The sequence below is a fragment of the Urocitellus parryii genome, chromosome 2, assembly GCF_045843805.1.
Source record: "Urocitellus parryii isolate mUroPar1 chromosome 2, mUroPar1.hap1, whole genome shotgun sequence".
In the NCBI taxonomy this organism is placed as follows: Eukaryota; Metazoa; Chordata; class Mammalia; order Rodentia; family Sciuridae; genus Urocitellus; species Urocitellus parryii.
The window spans coordinates 79,018,228-79,040,344 of NC_135532.1; the positions used below are offsets into that span (position 1 = coordinate 79,018,228).

The window sequence follows — 22,117 nt, forward strand, 5'->3', positions numbered from 1 at the left end:
TGCCTCTGCACACCCTTGGATGTCACACTTACCAGGGAAGGAACTGCTCACGTGGCCCTAAGGGTCAGGTAGTATTTATAATTATTATAATGAACCAGAACTTGGAACTTAAGAGTGAATATATACAAAAGTAGGAAAATAACAGTCTAAGGATAAAAACCTAGCTTATGTGATATATGGAATGGATATTTTCTGATGGTTATATTGTTTGGGGGCTGTTTTTTGTTTTTGTTTGATACCAGGAATTGGACCCAGGGGCACTGAACCATATCTCCAGCTCTTTTTAATTTTTATTTTGAGACAGGTTCTCACTAAGTGGCTAAGGGCCTAACTAAATTGCTAAAGCTGGCCTCAAACTTGTGATCCTCCTGCCCCAGAGTGGCTGGGATTACAGGCTTGTGCCAACATGTCCTAGTGACTAGCTTCTTTATTTCAAATTCTTCTCAGCCAAATTACTCCCATCTCTGGCTAAATCTCTCAGAAATGAAATTCCTAAGCACAGCTTCATATAGCAGCTCTGGAGCCAGTGACCTAGCTGAATCCTGGTGTCACTGTTTACCGATCAGGTGACCTTGGGTAGGTTACATATACTCTCTGTGCCTCAAATTCCATATCTGTGAATGAAGGTAATGATAGTACCTTCCTCAGAGAGTTATTCTAGAGAATAAATATATGGGGAGCACTGCTTGACTGATAATGATTATTAAATATACTTTCAAAGAAGGCGGGTGGAGGAAATAGGGAAAGGTTACCCAAAGGGAACTAAGTTACAGTTAGATAGGAGTAAGGAGTTCTGGTGTACCATTGTACACGGGGGTGACTATAGATAATGGTAATGTAATATATATTTCAAAAAGCCACGAGAGAAGATTTTGAAAGTTTTTACGATAAGAAAATGATAAATGAGATATATATGCTTAAACATTATATCATGTATATAGGTATCAAAATATCACATGGCACACCATTAGTAAAATAATAATAATTTTTTTGACAAGGTGGAGAGTTGAAAAGATGAGGCATCAGCTTCATCTGCTTTTCCCAAGGCCTTCTTGGGCATGTTGATACCTAAATACAACCTGCCGATATAGAAAGCCCACCCTCTGAGGGAGGAGAAATGTCTAATTTCTGTGTTTCTGAATCTGTTTTTCTTGACTTTTTTAGGGTCTCTCCAGCATCAGAGCTGCTGAGCTTCTGGCTCGGGATGGACCCAATGCCCTCACCCCTCCCAAGCAGACTCCAGAGATTATCAAGTTTCTCAAGCAGATGGTGGGGGGCTTCTCCATCCTGCTGTGGATAGGAGCCATCCTGTGCTGGATTGCATATGGAATTCAGTATGCCAGTGATAATTCTGGATCCCTAGACAATGTAAGCCACCTTCCTGGTTTTGCTTAGCAACAGGGAGGAACATAGTCAGACCCATTAGGTCCAAAGGGGGCTAGAGGCAGGAATTCTCCCAGCTGTAAAACAATAGATATCTGAACTACTACTACTTCTTCTTTTCTTTCTTTTTTTTTTTTTTTTTTTTTTGTGTGTGTGTGTGTGTGCATGTGGTGCTAGGGATTGAACCCAAGGCTACATGCATCTTTGGCAAGTGCTGTACCACTTAGCTACCCATGTAAGCTATACCTATCCCTGAATACCTGAGTTTTTCATATTGCAGAGGCAGCATGAGCATGAGTTTTAAAAGAGACAAAACACCTGAGTTTCTAAGGGAAAAACATATCTTTATACCTATGAAATATTTTGGAGCTCTCTTTCCTCAAAGCTAATTTTGCCCTTTACCATGGGGACAATTATGCCTACTAAGAACTGAGTGCCATACCCTCAAAACTGAATCTTCTGATACCATGCTAAAGAAGAAAGCCAAATGTTGTATGAAGCCACTGATATGAAATGTCCCTGGGGACAGGGGCACGTCAGTTGCCAGAACTAGTGATGGGAACCAGGTGTGATTATTGAAGGGTATGATGGACTACAAATGTTTCCAATTTCAAATTTTAGGGGATTTTGGAATATCTGCATATACATAATGAGATGTCTTTGGGGTAGTACCCAAGTGTAAACACAAAATTTGTTTCATGTTCATTTATATATATTTACTTGGCCTGAAGGTAATTTTTTGCAATGTTTTTAGTGTGCCTGCGTTGTGGCTATGACCCATCCCATGAGGTTGAGTATGGAATTTATCACTTTGGTGCTCAAAACTTTTAGATTTTGGAGCATTCCAGATTTTGGATTTTCAGATTAGGAATGTTCACCTGGTACCTGTTTCTCTTGACTGCTGCCTCTTCTCATGCAGGTGTACTTGGGCTCTGTACTTGCGCTAGTTGTTATTTTAACGGGGATCTTTGCTTATTACCAAGAGGCCAAAAGTACCAACATCATGGCCAGCTTCAGTAAGATGATTCCCCAGGTGAGTAGCAACTACCCTCCTCTGGTCCTCTTGTGATTTCCAGGTGAATAGGTAGGCAGCCTTGGTCCTATCCTGTTTTCTGGGTCTTCTTGGTTAGGCTACCTCTCTCTCTCTGAACCCCAGTTCCTCACAGGGTTTTGACACTGTCAAGTGAAGAGAGATCCAAGAAATGTTTAGTCAAGGGAAAAGCAGGACAGTCATTGCACAACATCCTCTACACCATTTAGAACGTCGTTCAGGGGGTTCCAGAATTTTCCTTCATTGGCAGCTAAGGAGATCCACCTGTGCATCTCTTGTGACTGCTTTCACTTTCAAAGCATGTTGCCCCAAAATGCTCTTATTCCTCCAGCAACCTATGTGAGGTGTCCACAGCAGGGAAACCTGGCCTAGGCCCAGAGAATTGTCAAGTGAAGGAAAAAATTCTGGAGAAAAATATGTTCCTGCTGTGCTAAAAAGCAGGATACCACCTCATTAAAGTCCTCCCCACTTCAGCAAGGCTATTAAACCTTTCAACTCAGTATTCATCCTTGATGCCTTGCCAGGTGGCTCACCTTTGTTCTGCTTTCTTTCTGTGAGGCCCAGCTCCCACTTTGCCATATCTGCCAAATAACTGCTTTTCCTGCTTTCAATGACAGAGCTCAATTTAAAAATAGTTCTTAGGATCTTCAGACCCTAGGTGACATAGTCTTCAGTTTCATCTGTGCATTCTGACAGTTAATGGGTTCCATGCCCCTGTCCTGGGATTCAGTGAAATACAGAAAAAGGAGGAGGGCCAGCATCATCACAGGGTCTGAGACGTCTGTCATGGTTTTCTTCTGCAGCAAGCTCTTGTTATCCGTGATTCAGAAAAAAAGATAATTCCTGCAGAGCAGCTGGTGGTGGGGGACATTGTGGAGATTAAAGGAGGAGACCAGATCCCTGCGGACATCAGGCTGCTGTCTTCTCAGGGGTGTAAGGTGAGCATCAGGGAACACCCACCTTGAAGCTCCTGCTCGGAGCTGACAGGTGTTCTGTTCTTTCCCAATCTTGGTAGAAGAGGCAGGAAACAAGGTGCCTAATTTTGAGTTCTTTCCAAAATTTCTTCTAGGTAGATAATTCGTCTCTCACCGGGGAATCTGAGCCCCAGTCTCGTTCAACTGAGTTTACCCATGAAAACCCCCTGGAAACAAAGAACATAGGCTTCTATTCTACAACCTGTTTGGAAGGTAAGACCAGTTGTCTGCCAGCCACAAGTCTGACCTGTACTACTTCTCCTTCTCAGGCCTGATGTTTTTGTCTCTCCTGTCCCTTGGTATAAATATTTACCCAGAGGAAACATGGAACTGAAGGTTCCAGAGGACCAATATTGGCCTTTATAATATCATGTGCTGATTGCATCAGCCACCAGAGAGGGCTGTCAGTAGGACTCCTGGAGTAAAATGTCTACTTCCCCTATAGGCACAGCAACCGGCATGGTCATCAACACGGGTGACCGCACCATCATTGGTCGCATAGCCTCCTTGGCTTCAGGTGTTGGAAATGAGAAGACGCCCATTGCCATTGAGATCGAGCACTTTGTCCACATTGTGGCAGGCGTGGCCATCTCCATTGGCATCCTTTTCTTCATCATCGCCGTGTCCATGAAGTACCACGTCCTGGACTCCATCATCTTCCTCATTGGCATCATTGTGGCCAATGTTCCTGAGGGCCTCCTGGCCACTGTCACTGTGAGTCTACACTGTTAGGCAGCCTGCATTTCCATAGTGTTGGCACCTACCATTGCTGCTGGGGAGGCTCCTACCCACAAACTACAGCCCCCTTTCAACAACATATCCTCCCTACCAGGGACCACCATGGAACATTCTGAATAGACTGTTTCTTACAGGAACTGATTGAGACTACCATTTACAGGTTTTTCTAGACACCTAAATGCTTTCCCCACATTTCTTTAAAACAACAACAAAAATCTTCCTTGGTAGTTTCCACAACCTAGGAATTGGACACATTCTCTCTTCCTTCTCTCAGGCAAAAAAAAAAAAAAAAATCCTCTATTTCTTTTCTGTAGAAGAATTCAGCCCTGTTCTTCTTGTCTCTCCCTGTGTTAAGGACCCTCTCATTCAGTCCTCAGATAAAAGGCTCCTCCCAGTCTGTATCTTGGAGGCCCACAGGGTGTGGAGGAGGAATTCACAGTCCCATTGTATAATTACAATGGCCTATGTTGCCCTGGCCAAAGACTGAGAGAAGATGTTTCAAGTCTCTTGTGACTCTAGGAGATAATAATTTGAAGAAAGTGAAAAAAAAAAAAAACACTTTGAGATCTGGAGGTTTCAAAGGATCTTTAAAATAAGGAGCTTGTAAAATGTAACACTGGGGCTAGCACTGTAGTCAGTGGTAGAATACTTGCCTGGTACTTGTGAAACCCTGGGTTCAATCCCCCACTACCTTAAAGAAAAAAAAAACACAAATGTTTCTTAAGGTCCCAAAGCAACATGTGAGTCCTTGAGGACAACCTCTTTGGCCTATAATAGTCAAGGTCTCTCTTACCCATTCATGCTCATGAGTGACAAGGGCTAGGTGGCCAAAGTTCCCCCTCCCACTCCATCCCCCAGTGCTGGGGATCAAATCTAGGGCTTCTGCCTGTTAGGTAAGTGCTTTACCACTGAACTATACCCCAGCCCTCCACATTCCACTTTGGAATGTTCCCAAACTGCAGCCATGCAGTCTGTCTGCTATCTGTGGGCCCTCAGAAGCATTTTCTTCAAGGAATGAAGGAACAAGAATACTATCCCATATTTAATTTAAGAAAAAATATTGTGGCTTATAAGGCTTTTGATAGTTTTTAACTCATTAGATAAACCTTGCTGCATTGCCAACTATATCTTTGGTCTAAAAATTTTCCAGCTCTCTCCTAAAATCCCAATTATACCCTAACTTCTGTGATTGAACCTGAATTCAAAATGATTATTCCCAAAGCCTCCTTTGCTCTTTCCTTTAAGGTTACCCTGTCACTAACAGCAAAACGGATGGCCAAGAAGAACTGCCTGGTGAAGAACCTAGAGGCAGTAGAGACCCTCGGCTCTACCTCCATCATCTGCTCAGACAAGACCGGAACCCTGACCCAGAACAGGATGACGGTGGCCCATTTGTGGTTCGACAACCAGATCTTCGTGGCTGACACAAGTGAAAACCAATCAAGTGAGTTTTCTAGAGGGTTTATTCAGACCCAAATCCATAGACTCAAGCAGAGGGACTGGCTGAGGATAGCAGCCAGTCTCAAACAGGGTGTGAAGGGTGTGACTTGGGCATGACAGGCCCAGCATTCACAGTGACCACTGGTCTTTCTCTGTGTTCCAGACCAAGCCTTTGACCAAAGCTCTGGAACATGGGCCTCCTTATCCAAAATAATAACATTGTGTAATCGAGCTGAGTTCAGACCAGGACAAGAAAGTGTCCCCATCATGAAGGTAAAGCTGCTACAGCTCTTGGTCTAAGCCAGTGCAAGATCACTTTTTCTGTTCTCTTGGGCACTTGATATAATTTCTCTAGCTGTGTGAAGTTTGCACTAGTGAGAGCAGATCCCAACTCATAGACAGACATAAAGTTTTCTTCACTCTATCTAGTTATGAGAAATCACAGATGATCTCAGGATACTGGTTTAGGACCTTTTGAAAATTTTCTTATTCCAGAAAATGAACGTGTCTTTAAGTTGCTTTCCTAACTTTTTTACAAGCTAAGTGAAAATAAACAAAGTTTTGTTTTGTTTTTATTATATAAATGCCATTCACTAAAGTTTAAAGTGTAATTGAATGGAAATAAAGGGACTGATCTTAATATATGTCCGCTTGACTAGAATGTGGTGGCAAATGGAGTGCCAAGAATATTGGAATATTTGAAATATAAAATAAACTCTGGGCACCATGGCACATGCCTGTAATCCCAGCAACTCAGGAGGCTAAAGCAGGAGGATCACAAGTTTGAGACCAGCCTTACAACTTAGTGAGACCCTATCTCAAAATTAAAAATGAAAGAGGCATATAGCTCAGTGACAAAATGCCTCTAGGTTCAATTCCCAATTCTGCAAATAAATAAAAAATAAAGTAAAATAAAACTCTTTTTTCCTCTTTCCCTTTTCCCCATCTTTCTCCCTTCCTCATTCTCTTCTCCTTCTCCTCCTCCCTCTTCCCCCTTTTCCTTCTCTCTCTTGCCTTCTTACTTCTTCCCTTCTTTCTTTTCTCTTTTCCATCTCAGTGAGCCACTGAATCTGTTTTCCTGGCTTTTCCATTTGCCAACTTTTCTTCACTGATTATTCCACTTTCTCGTATTTTTGGTGTGTTTATCACAATACCTTGCATCTAAATAGCTGGACCAACCTCTTCATGGGCTTTGCTGATTCTAGTTAATTCCTTCCCATGCTGTTCATTTTCACATGCCTCTAATTTTCCTCAAATATTGAATGTATCATCACCTAACTTTGCTAAAAATCTTCCTGTGATTCCCTATTTTCTACTTCTTGAGTCTAGATTTCAGCTTGCCTTTCATGGACCTCCAAATCTTGCCACACCTTCCTATGTCCAACCGTACCTCCAACACTCACAATGCAACCTTCACTGTCCACTGTGGTATAGCTCAAATCCTCCAGTCCTCATAAAGCTCCCACTTATTTGAAATTTTCTAGTACTGGTAGGTGACAGCACTGTTTTACACTCTTACCATGGTCTTGATTCAGTTATTGATGGTCACATGATAGCCTTTTCTCTTCAGCTAGATGGTAAGCTTAGTCAAGAGACATGTTAGTTCATGTGCTAAAGGCATGTAGGTTCATTAAACACAGTCACACAAGAACCAGAGAATTTGCTGTAAATATTTATTTCTTTTGGTTCCCAGAAAGTCGTGGTTGGAGATGCCTCAGAAACTGCTCTTTTGAAATTCTCAGAGGTCATTTTGGGTGATGTGATGGAAATTAGAAAAAGAAACCGCAAAGTAGCTGAAATCCCTTTTAACTCTACAAACAAATTTCAGGTGAGTTTTTCCTCACAACTGGCAATATTTGTTATCACTGCAACAACACTTCTACTTGCATGTATTCATTGGTTAACCCACAATTTGAATGATATCTGCTTTTAAAAATAGTCTTTGGGATTCAGGGTCAGAGCATCTGGTAAGCCCAAGTCAATGTTCCTTTGTTAGCCTCCTTACTTTCCCTGAAATAGAGAAAAACAGAAAGGCAAAGACATGATCAGGGTCTGCTGCTTCTGTAAATGATCCATCTATATTACAAAGTGTGTGTGTGTGTGTGTGTGTGTGTGTGTTTCAAACACACACCATTTCCACCTTTTGCACAAAGGATACACACAAAGGATCAATGAGAGATGGGAAAAGTGGGTAAAACTAACATTTATTGCTTAACTAGTACCCTTACTAGATCCTATATACCCTCAAGTTTTACAACCAAGGATTCAATGAACCATGGATCAAAAACAATTGGGAACAAAAAAATTACACAGACTATGTCTTGTCATTATTCCCAAAACAATAGCATGTAGCAGCTGTTTACTTAACATGTATATTAGGTTAGGTAGTATAAGTCATCTAGAGTGCAGAGAATGGGCAGATGTGCATAGGTTTTATGCAAATACTAGATCTTCTTTTTTGGAGGGTACCAGGAATTGAACTCAGTAGCACTCAAACAATGAATCACATCCCCAGCCCTATTTTGTATTTTCTAATTTAGAGACAAGGTTTCACTGAGTTGCTTAACACCTTGCTTTTTGCTGAGGCTGGACGATCCTCCTGTCTCCCAAGCTGCTAGGATTACGGTCGTGTGCCACCATGCCTGGCAAGATCATTTTATATGAAAGACTTGAGCATTTGTGGATTTTGGTATCCCAGGGAGTACTGAAATTAATCCCTTAAAGATAAGTCTGACTCCAAAGTCCATGCATTTTCTACTACACATAGGCTTTGCCCTAAGGAAAATAAGACTCCTCAGATGACTAGTCACATTGTTTTCTGGTTCTAGCCCATAGGCCACTGGTAGGTATTTTCTTTCTAACCACTGCTCAGGAAAAACTTGGCCATCCTTGTTTAATTGTTCTACATTACTCCAGGGATGGCCAACAATCAGCCATCTTCATCAGCCATCTTCATCCTGTTCAGACAAATGACTCTTTGTACCCCAAGGTCCTGTTACACATGAGAGAATCCCAACCCAAGATGGATGGATCAATACTTGGGTTTTATGTATACAGTGAAGTAGTCATATGTTGCTTAATGATGGGGATACAATCTTCTAAGAAATGTGTTGTTAGATGATTTCATCATTGTGCAATCATCACAGAGTATACCTACACAAACCTACTACACACCTAAGTTATATGGTAGAGCCTGTTGCTCCTAGGCTACAAACCTGTAAAGCATGTTACCATGCTGAATACTGTAGGCAACCCCAACACATGTAAGTACTTGTGTATTTAAACATATCTGAATGGTAAAAATATTAGGCAGTAAGAAATTTTAGCTCCATTATAATCTAAGGGACCATTATGATATATGTAGTCTCTCCCTGAGTGAAACATCATTGTGTGGCACATTGTGTGGCATACTATGTATGAATAGGATAACCATATGTTTATAGAAATTTCTGATGATTATCTATCCACCTTTGTTTGGATGAAATTTAGGCTTGATGAAGAACTATTTGTGTCACAAACATCTTCTTTGTGGCTAGTAGCTAGTCATGGTTAGCTAACTAGACAACTAACAAAAATGTGTATGATATTAAAGCCAGAAAATTATCTCTTATTTGAAACTTAAGTGAAAATAGAAGGAGTAATGATCATAAGATAACAGCAGTACTAGTAGCTAGTTTGTGCTAATTTCTACATGTATTCAATCATTCATTTTCATAATGACTTTACAAGGTAAGTAGAGGATGAGGAAATTAAGGTATAAAGGATTGGAACACAGCTAGAGAGGGCCAGAGTCAAGATTTCAAGCGGGGCTAGGTAGTCCATCCTGGAAAAGTCAAGGCTAGGTGATCTTTTAAGTAGAAATAAGACTCAGAATGTTCCTGAGGTGCCATCTACCACAGCAAAGGCATTTTCTGCCATGAGAAATGAGAGCAGGTTCCATGAGGCCTCATGTATAATACATTGGAGTAGAAAGTGAAGCTGGGACCAGAAAGGGGGAAGAGGGCCTATGTGAGCTCCCACTGTAAAGGTCAGCCCAGGTCAATATTGGGGGCCATTAGTGCAACACTGTATACGGAGCTTTAGTCATTGTAGCATTGGAGTTCTATATGTATCATTCAATGGAAGCAAAGAAAGTGGAAAATCTGTATCTTATTGATCTTGGAATAGCCATACTCCAAACAGACTGTCCATGAGAATTTTTTTTTAAATCATCATCTCTGTTAAGTTGCTTAGGGCCTTACTATGTTTCTTTGCTGAGGCTGGCCATGATCCTGTGACTTTCCTGCCTCAGCTTCCTAGGTTGCTGGGATTACACCACACCCTACTCCATGAGGATATTGTTTAGGGCACATTGGAAAATTAAGAAAATGCTTCATAGTTTTCTATAAAGATGAATGCATATAATTGAAAAGATTATTCTTTACATCCTCCATGATTCAGGACAGGTACTCTAGAACCTGCTAGCTTGGGTTTAAATGCCAGCCCAGTACCTACTCATATGTGAACTTGAGCATATCATTGAACCTTCTCTGAATCTCAGTTTCCACCTTCACACATGGTGATAAAAATAGTGCTCAGGGCCTTAGGGTTTTTTGTTAGTTTGCTTGCAGTGTTAAGATTTGAACCTGGGGCTTCGTGCATGCTAAGCAGATGCTCTGCCAGTGAACTATAACACCCACCCTGCCACATCTTTTGGGAAATGACAGTGATAATAGTTGGGAGTATTTTTTGGTTTGAGTTGGGGTGGGTTGGGTTTTGGTTGGTTGGTTGCTGTTGCTGTTGTTTTAATGTCTTTACTTGACCACAAGGAAAAATAATAATTTTTAAAAGCTGGCAACCTATTTGCCTTTCTTTTTCCAATTGAACTCATCTTTACTATCTCTGAGGCCAAGATCTACTGATGTGGAATCAATTCTTGAACTCAAAATGGTAGCATTTTTCTTTGTATTTTCTACCAAAGACTGCAAATTTCAAAAGCTACCTGGGGCTTGGGGAGCAGAGTTTCCTGAGGCCAACTACAGTGGCACATACCTATAATTTTCCAGCAACTCAGGAGGATATGGCAGAAGGATCACAAGTTCCAGGCCAGCCTCAGCAATTTAGCAAGGCCTTAAGCAACTTAGTGAGACCCTGTCTTAATATAAAACATAAAAAGAGATGGGGATAACCTGGGGGTAATGACACACACCTGTAATCCCAGCAACTTGGAAGGCTAAGGCAGGAGGATCACAAGTTCAAGGCCAGCTTCAGCAATTTAGAGAAGTCCTAAGCAATTTAAGAGAAATCCTGTCTCAAAATACAAAATAAAAAGGGTTGGGGTTGTAGCTCAGTGGTAAAGTGCACCTGGGCTCAATCACTGGTACCAAAAATAAAAAAGGGGCTGAGGATATATAGCTCAGTGGTAAAGTACCCCTGGGTTCAATCCCCGGTACCAAAAGTGGAGGTGCTAGGGATGAAGTTCAGTGGTAAAGTACCTCTGGGTTCAATCCCCAGTACCAAAAAAAATAAATTAAAAAAAAAATTCCTGCTGCTCCCAGAGCTCAGGTCTGAAAGATACTTATCTGCTCACCAGAGGCTAGGAAAGATGGTAAGACACAGAGACTCTGAACTTCAGACTCTCAAGAGCTCCCTGGGAGAGCTTGTTCCAGAAGGAGAGCCACATCTGGCCTCCTTAATGCAGTCAGTGTCTGTCTGAAAGACAAGCTTCACTTAGTTTGGAATCCAACTCACTGTGCCCCTCTGAGCCAGGGTCAAGTCTAGGATTCTGCATATTAATTGAACACAAAAATAAAAAGGATAGGATATGCCTGGGGATGTCATTATTCCTCTCCCTCCTTTATACTTTAAAGACACATGGAAAGAAAGGAGTGTGTTTCCCCTTCTTGTCCTATTATTAGTTGGAAGAGCCATGGTAAAGATGCTTTATCTAACATGACCATGGTAAAGATGCTTTATCTAACATGACCATGGTAAAGATGCTTTATCAAAAATCAGAAGAGCCATGGTAAAGATGCTTTATCTTACAATTCATGACCTCCCAGCTCTCCATACATGAGACAGAGGACCCCAACGACAAGCGCTTCCTCATGGTGATGAAAGGGGCTCCTGAGAGGATCTTGGAGAAGTGCAGCACTATAATGATCAATGGTCAGGAGCAGCCACTGGACAAAAGCACTGCTGCGGAATTCCATACAGCCTACATGGAGCTGGGTGGGCTGGGCGAGCGTGTGTTGGGTGAGTACAGGCCATAGGACCCCTGTCCCTCTCCCAGGAGGTATGGAATAGGCGGCCTCATGAGCTAACAGTAGTGTGGTATCACATGGGTCATATAGTCATATAAAGAAGGACACAAAAGGCTAGGGCTGTACCTCAGTGGCAGAGCACATTTGTGAAACACTGCCTCTCATGTTTGATCCCCAGCACTGCAAAAAATATACACATATATGATAAACAGGATGTAACATATAAAAATGTGATGACACCAAGGAGAATGGAGTCACTTGTAGACAAGCAAAATCAAAGACTTTATGGAAAGAGTCACATTTCAAAACTGGACCTTGAATGGTGGTATTCAGAGAGGTGGGGGAGAGTATCCATGTAGAAGAAACAACAAAGGCCAAGCAGAGGTAGAAAGAGATAGGATTTATGCATGCAGGATGAAGCTACCCAATTCCTACAGACCTGCAGGGTAAATGAGATGGTGCAGGTATGTGAAGAAGGGCTGGAAAATAGATTGGAGATCATGATATGGAGCCCTTGAATATGTTGCAAAGAATTGGGGTTTTATCCTGCAGTGAGTAAAGAACACCCTAGTCTTGAAGCAAGGGGGAGCTGGTTAGAGTTAACAATACTTCTTAAGGATAATCTTTGGTGGTAGTAAGGAGACCTAAACCTCAACAGGAGGTGACTGTACTCATTCAGGTAAAAGGGGGTGGGAATTTGATGCAAGGCTACAGGAATGCAAAGGAGAGGTCAGGTGCCAGAGCCTTCGTGGAGGCAGAGTGGTTAAGATTTAGTAATAGATTAGACAAGAATACTGACAAAAAATGATTTAGCCTTCCATTTTGCAAGTCGGATTAAAAGTAATGCCAGTAACTGAGATAGGACATGTTAGTGGTGGAAGGAACCTTAAAAATAGAGCCACTGTGGTAAATGAAGGGGTTTCATGGGAGACAATGTGGTTCATTGTCAGAATCATGGATTGACCCAATGGCACCTCCTGTTCAGAACCACATAATGATGAATTCAAGGAAACAGAAGCTCACAGTTGAAGGATAAGGTTCATTAATCACAGGAAAATGCTTACCAATAGATGTGGAATCCATGGAATGTGTTTCTAAAAGGTATATGAGTTTGTAAAGCAGATAAATCACTAACAGCTCATTTGTATATTTTAAGTATGCCCTCAGTAACCCACAGCACCAAGTAATTTTTTCAACACAGGGTTAGTCCCTATCTGATAGAGTCACTCTGAGATCCTCATGTTTGACCACTCAAAGTCTGGTTTACTGAAGTGTGTAAAGCAGCGGGCCATGCTGAGAACTAATTTGGTGTAAAAGCCAAGGAGAGGGTCACCCAAATATAGGTCACCAGATACAGGAATGCCTCTCTACCCCAACCTGAGACAGGCTAATGCCTAGGAGACAAGGATGGGTCTACCCCATTTCTAATGGCTTTTCTCTTGTACTGTGTGTGTGTGTATGTGTGTGCGTGCGAGTGCGCATGCTGGTGGTGCTGAGATTGAATGTGGGGCCTCACACATTCTAAGCAGGCACTCTGCCACTGAGCTGTACCCCAGCCCTCTTGTACTTATCTTAATGAAGGACTAGACTTCTTAACACTCCCCTGACACCCTGAGTTCTTTCCTCATTTTGTGCAGTAGCATGTATTGGTTTCTCTATAGAAAATGGCCTGCCAACCCCTGGGAAATCTCTCCTGACTCTCTAGATATCTGAAGTGTTGCTCTACTCTGTAATCCATAGCATGTCTTTTGATGATTTGTCTCTTTAGTGCTCTGTTGGCCCACTAAATGGAGACATCAGAATAAAATGCTATCCATTTTATTTGTCTTGGTCTTTATATCTCTAGAACATAGCATAGAACCAATTGAACACACACTAAATTATTTTTGAATGAAATGTGTCTTTCCTAAAGAAAATATATATTATGGAATTGAAGGATTTAAATGATTCTGGTATATGACTACTTTATTGGTAAAGTAGTCAAGGATTGAGAATGTATGGACATGTTTGCCCTTTCCTTTTATTGTTCTTGTTTGTTTTTTGGTGCTGAGAATTTAACCCACACACTCTACCACTGAGCTACATGCCCCCAGGCCCCCTTTCCTTTTGTCATTCCTTATCCAGTTTCATTGACTTCCAAATTCATGTCCATTCCAGGTTTCTGTCATCTCTACCTGCCAGCAGACAAATTTCCAGAAACCTACTCATTTGATATAGACACCATTAACTTTCCTACCTCCAACCTCTGTTTTGTGGGGCTCTTGTCGATGATAGATCCCCCTCGGTCTACTGTGCCAGATGCAGTTACCAAATGCCGGAGTGCAGGGATCAAGGTGGGAGTTATTTTCCTGATTCAAAAAGCCCTCCATTTATGTTGCAACACTTTATCAGAATATTGTTGTAGGATATGGTCAGTATTTAGGTCTACTCAAGTAAATGTCATAATGCCCCCTTTTTGAGTCCCTATCTTCACTGTGTTCAGATTTCAGTAACTATCTCATAAAAGCAAAATTATTGTATCTATGTGGAATGAACCACCACAGAAACTATGGCAAGAAGAATCTCCCAGTGCCATGAATTAACCATGTCTTGCCCTAGACCATGATAGATAATAAAAGATTTTACTAGTCTTGAGGTTTAGCCTCCATAATCCATTTATTGTCATGATATTTAAGCCAAAATATGAATTCTATTACCATACTACCATATTAGTATCAAGACTGCTGAAGCTGCTCAGGGCTGTCTCAAATAGACATCTATAGGCCTCCTCACAAATAAAGTGACATGGAAGTAGAAGAGTGTCCTCCAATGTCAGAGGAAGAAATCTAAGAAGCCCAGGAGCAAAGGTAGACTCAATGGGATCCGTGTGTCCTTCATAGTACTTGTATCTTAGATCAAAATTGTCCATAGGGAAAACAATACTATTGCTAACAATATTCTACCTAGTCCTGGCAGAGTAGGTGACATGGAACCATTGTCCCTACTTTGGCCAGCCAAATTCCTCATTATCCACAAGTCATTGTTATCTGTGTTCTAGGTTATTATGGTTACAGGTGATCATCCCATCACAGCCAAAGCTATTGCCAAGAGTGTAGGGATTATTTCAGCCAACAGTGAAACAGTGGAAGACATTGCAAAACGCCTCAACATTGCTGTGGAGCAAGTTGACAAACGGTAAGCACAGAACCAATATCACAAATTCTTACCCATGGGGTCTTTTTTGGTTCTGGAGCAGATCACCTTTTTGCCAAACACTGTCTCAGGGTAATGCTGGACTGATTTGATCTATAATTCACATATTCATTCATTCATTTCAATTTTTATTATGTATCTGTGCCAGGCACTCTATCGATACCATGAGAATGAACCTTGATGTATTCTTTGTCTGAAATTTCAAAATTCAATGAAATATAGCATGTGTAGCTTAACAACAGGGAAAAGTTCTAAGAAATGCAGTTTTATCATTGTATAAACCTCAGAGTATACTTGAGTCCAGGAGTTCAAGACTAGACTGGGCAACATAGCAAGACCTCATCTCAAAAAATTAAAATTATAGGATTATACATTTTCATACAAATTGCCACACTGAACAGCAGAATGAAGTGAATACTTTTGTGAATGTTTTATTTTATCCCCTTCTTTACCTCTGACTTTATGAAGATATAATAATATAGTTTGGCAGCTGTAAAAGGGCAAGAAAACATTCTTTCCTTTCCATCTTACCTTGTTGTTTTTTACAAGCAGTTATGTAGACTTGTGGTTTGAGTCAAGTGCTAGAATTGCAGTATTTAGCACCAAGAGGGGAAAAACAAACTTTGAAAAACTAAAAATTTACATAAATTTAAAGAAAAAGGCAGATTTGAGATTTGAAGGCTAAAATGTGGAGTTTCAGTCAAGAGAAACTGAGGTGAGAGATGCCTATTCCTACAAGGAAGATCTGTGCATTCCTTGGGGCAGTGGAGGTATAGGGTCTCCATTTGGTAGGCTGGGGAGGAGAGCCAAGAGGAGGTAAAATTCAACCACTCAGGCCACACACACTGGCCTTCCTGACAATTCAAGTTAAGAATTCTGGAGTCTTCCAGGACCATGGTAGAAAATTCCTGAAGAATTTAGCTAAGGAGTGGTACAGTCAAATATTTATAATCAAGAATCCCTAAAGTCAGATTCATTGGCACAGGCCTGTAACCCCAGACACTCAGGAGGCTGAGGCAGGAGAATCACAAGTTGGAGGCCAGCCTCAGCAACTTAATAAGACTCAGTTTCAAATTAAAAAAATTTTAAATCCCTGTTATAATATCTAGCTGGGGATACAGGCTTATGTCACCATGCCCTGCAGAACCTTATTTGTATAGTCAGCAGACAATAATTTTGCTCAAAGAAGACTTCCTGGGGCTGGGGATGTGGCTCAAGTGGTAGTGCGCCCGCCTGGCATGCGCGAGGCACTGGGTTCAATCCTCAACACCACATAAAAATAAAAATAAAGATATTGTGTCCACCTAAAACTAAAAAAAAGACTTCCTCCTACAGAGCACATTGCACACAGTAGCCTTCTATAAACCTGAAATAACAGCAAAGAATTATTACCTATGTGTATTGATACAAGAGAATTTCAGGACACATTTTTTATTTTTATTTTATTAATTTATTTATTTATTGTGGAGTTAGGAACTAAACCCAGGGCCTCATTCATTATAAGGAAGAACTCCACCACCCTGAACAGGCAGATTTTTTACTTTCCTTTTCCTTGCCCACAACCCCATGAAGCACCACTTCCTATCCATTCCTGCAAAGAAAAGGCTACTTGGCATTTGATTCCTAGGATACCAGGAAATGGCCTTATTTTTTAGCCTCAGTTTACTATTTTGAAATGGAGACCAAAGTGTCCCTAGTACCTATCATCAGTAAGACCTCACTAGACATCAAGTGTCAGAGATGTTATATTCTATGTGATGACATTAAAGAAGCTTACTGTTACCCATAACAGTGTTTCAACCTAAGATCTGGCTTTGTGCCTCACTTACTTTCTTCTGGCCCTTGTAGGGATGCTAAAGCTGCTGTGGTGACTGGCATGGAGCTGAAGGATATGAGCCCAGAACAGCTGGATGAGCTCTTAGCCAACTACCCAGAAATTGTCTTTGCCCGAACATCCCCTCAACAGAAGCTGATCATTGTGGAGGGTTGTCAGAGGCAGGTGGGTGGATGACTGACCAAACCCATCCTGTCCATGGGCAAATGCAGAGCAGAGATCAAATGGGCTGACACCCTGTCCTCTTTGGAAACCCTCTCATGGCCACATATTCTCCATCTCTCTGCATTTTATCATGAGTACCTGGGGTTTCTGACAGCCAGGCATTTGCACTGTGGTAGGTGTGGATGTAGAAAATTTAGAAGTGTAAAAATATATCACAAAATATGTGATACAGTCATGCCTTAATATCCCTGGGGATTCTTGAGGACTTTTTTTCATTTGCACCTACATACTTCCCATATACTTTAAATCTTTAGATTTCTTCAAATATCTAAATACAATGTAAGTGCTATGAAAATAGTTGTATACCATATTGTTTAGGGAACCATGACAAGAAAAGATTCCATGCATGTTCTGTTTCCAATATTTTCTATTCTCAGTTGGTTGAATCTGCAGATATGGAACCCACCAGTATGGTGGGCCAACTGTGCAAGACACCTCTGTTTACTTGTCACACATATTGGTTTTTGTTTGGTTTTGTTTTTTCATGTAAACACACCTTGTTTGGAGCTCCTTGATCTTGTTTCTGAGATTTCCCATCTTTATTTTTCTTCCCAATGGACCCTTCATTACAGCTCAAATTGAAAGGCAGGCCATGTTTTTCTTGTTCCTCCTATGGCCCCTTAGACCTACTCTGTCTCGTTTTTTCACTGGGTACCCATAGGATGCAGTTGTTGCTGTGACAGGAGATGGAGTAAATGATTCTCCAGCTCTAAAGAAAGCAGACATTGGGATTGCCATGGGGATAGCAGGTTCTGATGCTGCCAAAAATGCAGCCGACATGGTCTTGCTGGATGACAACTTTGCATCTATTGTCACAGGAGTGGAGGAAGGTGAGTGAGAGTCTCGGGGTGTCTTCCCAAGGACTGGAGTTGCCTCGGGGACTAGAAGCAAGTCCTATAATGAGACATCTTTGTCTAGGCCGCCTGATTTTTGACAACCTAAAGAAGACTATTGCGTATACCCTGACCAAGAACATTGCTGAACTTTGCCCCTTTTTGATCTACATCATTGTTGGGCTCCCTCTTCCCATTGGCACCATCACCATCCTGTTCATTGACCTGGGCACAGACATTGTAAGTGGCACTAAAAGGAATAGAGTCTGATAACCGCCCCAGGGGATATAAAGTTCAGGGTTGTTTCTTTCAAGGGCCATGAGATAGACAATAATAGTCAGTGCTCTTAAACTTCCCTGCAATGGGTTCTGAAGTTCTGCATTACTAACAAGCTCTCAGGTGACACCAGTTCTGCTAGTCCACAGACCACACTCCAAAGCAAGAGACTTAGGACATTTGTCAAGTGTTTGGAAATTAAAACCACTTCACTCTGGGGGATGTAACTTAGTGGTAGAGTGCTTGCCTCACATGCACAAGGCTCTGTATTCAACCCCAGCCAAAATAAATAAATAAATACCACTTTACTCCTTGTAGAACTTTTCAAGAAAAGAGTCTTGGGGTTAGGGATGTAGCTTAGTGGTAGAGCACCTCTCACCAAAAAAGACATGAGTCTTGACCCTCCAAAAAATTATGCCATTGATCAGATCCAGTCCATGTCCCTCCCTATTTGGGCAAGGTAAAATAACCACCCAAGTAAACAGTTCCTGTCTTTGTTAGTTAAGGGGCTTCCATATCAGATTCTTTATCTATACACACAGTACAAAGGAACAATTATTAAGACTTATAAAGCTTTATCCAACAATACTGCCACCTAAATCTTCCCATCTTCTAGTATGTATCCATTTAAACAAAGCTTTGTGAAAGTCCCCTATGTGAGTCTGACTTACTGAGACAAGAAGAAACAGAAACAGAGAAAAAGCTAGATGCACAACACAAAATAGGCCTGTAAATTGCCTCCTTCCCCATCTCATTCTATATAGTACTCAAGTATAATACCTGCATCTCAGAGAAACTAGAGTTGTCTTTACCTTTGGGGGTAGTCGAGGTCCCCACAGTAGATAGATCATTTTCCAAGCCCTTTAAGTTTGCTCATTTTTCTCTACTGCAGTGGTTCTCCAAGTGTAATACTTGTTAGAAATGCAAATTCTCTGATCCAAAACTTGACTTCCTAAATCAAGAAGTCTGGAGATGGTGTCCAAGAATCTGTCTTTTAACTGGTCCACTGTGGTGGGACCTGTGAGAGGACCAATATTCTAGCATATTGCTTTGGGATCTAGCTGCACACCAAAGAGGGAAAGGTGGTACAGGAAATTGTCCCTGGAGATGAAAAGTAGTTTATGATTTATAATAATAATTGTTTAGAACTAATTATAATATTTAACAATGATTACTATTTAGAACTATTATTTAGAACTAATTATAATATTAAACAATGATTATTATTTATAATAATCATTGTTTAGAACACATTATGTAATGATGAAAAATAGAATGATTTTTTAAAGCCAGCTCTTCTTAAAACCATACAGTCTGAATTCCAACTGTTGCCTCTATTGCCTACACCCTGAATGGACTAGTTCCACATCCCCACCACCACCATCTAGCAGATCCCTACCTTTGCTAGGCCATAGCTATTACCATCACTTTATGGGTAGACAGAGCATTCATTCCAGTATTAAGCTTCCTGGGCCTTCTCCCCCTTTAGATTCCCTCCATTGCTTTGGCATATGAGAAAGCTGAAAGTGACATTATGAACAGGAAGCCTCGCCACAAGAAGAAAGACAGATTGGTAAACGAGCAACTTGCCGTCTACTCTTACCTGCACATTGGTATGATGAGGGAATTTCTTCCTTGTCACACAGGGCCCTCCCTAGAGAATTCATTTGAGTCCTAAGCACAGGAAGAATGTGTTTTTTCCTTTGGGGTGGGGTTGGATGGCAAGAGAGGCTGAGAGGAGTCCCAGGACAAGCAAGGTAATTCTCTGAGGTCATCATATGTCTGTATCTCTCACTCCTTCAGGTCTCATGCAAGCCCTGGGAGCTTTCCTTGTATATTTCACTGTCTATGCACAAGAAGGCTTTTGGCCCACCTCTCTCATTAACCTACGGGTAGAATGGGAAAAAGATGATATGAATGACTTAGAAGACAGCTATGGACAGGAATGGGTAAGTTGAGAGCTCTGCCATCATCACTTAGTTATTACCTCCTTCCAAAGCCCTTCCTGAACCAAGATAGAACCTCTATTTTCCCAAACAGCCTTGAAACAAATTTTAGAAGCTGCTTAGTTAATAGTGTTGGTGGTTCCTCACTGACACTGGTTTAGCCATTGCTGAGACTTAGCCACATTTCTCAAACTAAACCAAAAGTTTGCTTTTTTAGTTGTCAATGGTGCACAAGTACAACTAGTCCAACAGTTGGGCCAAATAAGTTTCTATCTTTTTCTATTTACCTGATTCAAGGAAAAAGATATTTCTTTCCAAACACAAGGAGGTCGTCCACCCTCAATCTGGCTGAGTTTGGGGAAGGAGTCAAGCTTTATAGAAGGGCAGTGGAATCCCCCTGAAATTCCCCCTCAAGGCCTCACATCTCATCTTTCTCTGCCCATTGACAGACAAGGTACCAGAGGAAATACTTAGAGTGGACAGGATACACAGCCTTCTTTGTTGGCATCATGATCCAGCAAATAGCAGATCTGATCATCAGGAAAACTCGGAGAAATTCTATCTTCCAACAGGGGCTCTTCAGGTACTTCCTGTCCCTGACCTCATATATATAACCCACCTATGGCCAGACTGTAATGCACAAGGTGCTGACTCCAGTGGCATGATCTGCTGGGTACATGATCATGGAGCCACTGGAATTCAGAATCCATTTGCTTTTGTGTGTGTTGCAGAAATAAAGTCATCTGGGTGGGAATCGCCTCACAGATCATCATCGCACTGATCCTGTCCTATGGCCTTGGGAGCGTCACAGCCCTGAGTTTTACTACGCTTAGGTGAGTTTGGCTTTAACAGCATAGAGCAAAGAACCAGCCCCTGTTCTAAGTTGTTCTAAACAAACACTAGGATTCTCACCAGCTCTTCCCAATAAAGTCTTTCCAAAGAAGTCAAACTGATTCCATGCTCTAAGAGCCCAGCCCTTGACCTACCTATTTTCCAAAAGAAGAAATGGGTTTTTCAGGCCTCACTAAGTCATCTCCACCCTCATCCAACAGGTTGTGTCAAAGGCAGATGTTGCTTTTAGCAGTCATAGTAAAGGTTAAATAAGGAGTTTTCCAGGTCTATGTTGTATGATTCAGTGGATTTGTAATTCTTTTTAGTAAGGTAAGGAAAATGAAGATGAAGCTGCCCTACTCATTGGCCAGGGACTGGACTATCCCTTCGAATAAACTAGGGCTCATCTTCCTCCTCTCTGTTTTCAGGCCTCAGTATTGGTTCGTGGCTATACCACATGCCATCTTGATTTGGGTGTATGATGAAGTGCGAAAACTCTTCATCAGGCTCTACCCTGGAAGTGAGTAATGATGTGGTTTTCTTCTCTCTCTCTCTCTCTCTCTCTCTCTCTCTCTCTCTCTCTCTCTCTCTCTCTCTCTCATGCTGTGGATTGAATCCAGGGCCTCATGCATGCTAGCAAGCTCCCTACCATTAAGCTATACCTCTGGGCCAGCAATATGATTTTTTAACCTCTATACCTCTTTCCACAGGCTTTCCATTTATTTATTTATTTTTTCTACCTCTACAGGCTGGTGGGATAAGAACATGTACTATTAAGACCACATCACTCTCCAAGTTTCCCAATAGCATATTGGGAATATTCTTCATCTTCTGGCTACTCACTGGGAGATCTCTTGCAGTACAGACATCATCAAATCTCAAGAGAGACTTTCATATAGAAACTATGTGAAACATACTCATGTTTTGTACTTTAAATCTGATTCAACTGTTTATATAGAATTTTCATCTCTATCTCAATCTCCTTAATTTAAAATATGTGAACTTTTAGGTAGTGGTATAAGGAAAAACATGTTTATATGTATATAAAGTTCACTGTTAAATAGTCTAGTGTAACCCGGTATCTGCTGGGGTCTGCCTTAAACCAGGATAGGATTACCTCACTCACTCACCCTATAAAGGCACAATGACACC

The 22,117-nt window shown here is 41.4% G+C and overlaps 1 protein-coding gene across 1 annotated transcript in view; it reads left to right on the top strand.

The window, feature by feature from the left end:
- The window catches only part of Atp12a (ATPase H+/K+ transporting non-gastric alpha2 subunit), a 28,213-nt gene extending 6,471 nt beyond the window's left edge, over positions 1 to 21,742 (top strand). Inside the window, exons 3-22 of the mRNA XM_077792967.1 lie at positions 1,165 to 1,368; positions 2,303 to 2,416; positions 3,238 to 3,372; positions 3,504 to 3,621; positions 3,854 to 4,122; positions 5,392 to 5,590; positions 5,750 to 5,859; positions 7,280 to 7,414; positions 11,628 to 11,820; positions 13,986 to 14,161; positions 14,866 to 15,002; positions 16,869 to 17,019; positions 17,741 to 17,909; positions 17,998 to 18,152; positions 19,678 to 19,801; positions 19,992 to 20,137; positions 20,584 to 20,717; positions 20,866 to 20,967; positions 21,394 to 21,485; positions 21,714 to 21,742. Coding sequence (XP_077649093.1) covers positions 1,267 to 1,368; positions 2,303 to 2,416; positions 3,238 to 3,372; positions 3,504 to 3,621; positions 3,854 to 4,122; positions 5,392 to 5,590; positions 5,750 to 5,859; positions 7,280 to 7,414; positions 11,628 to 11,820; positions 13,986 to 14,161; positions 14,866 to 15,002; positions 16,869 to 17,019; positions 17,741 to 17,909; positions 17,998 to 18,152; positions 19,678 to 19,801; positions 19,992 to 20,137; positions 20,584 to 20,717; positions 20,866 to 20,967; positions 21,394 to 21,485; positions 21,714 to 21,742 — 2,790 coding nt within the window. The 5' untranslated portion in view covers positions 1,165 to 1,266. The remainder of the gene's footprint in view (positions 1 to 1,164; positions 1,369 to 2,302; positions 2,417 to 3,237; positions 3,373 to 3,503; positions 3,622 to 3,853; positions 4,123 to 5,391; positions 5,591 to 5,749; positions 5,860 to 7,279; positions 7,415 to 11,627; positions 11,821 to 13,985; positions 14,162 to 14,865; positions 15,003 to 16,868; positions 17,020 to 17,740; positions 17,910 to 17,997; positions 18,153 to 19,677; positions 19,802 to 19,991; positions 20,138 to 20,583; positions 20,718 to 20,865; positions 20,968 to 21,393; positions 21,486 to 21,713) is intronic.
- The last annotated feature ends 375 nt before the right edge of the window (positions 21,743 to 22,117 follow it).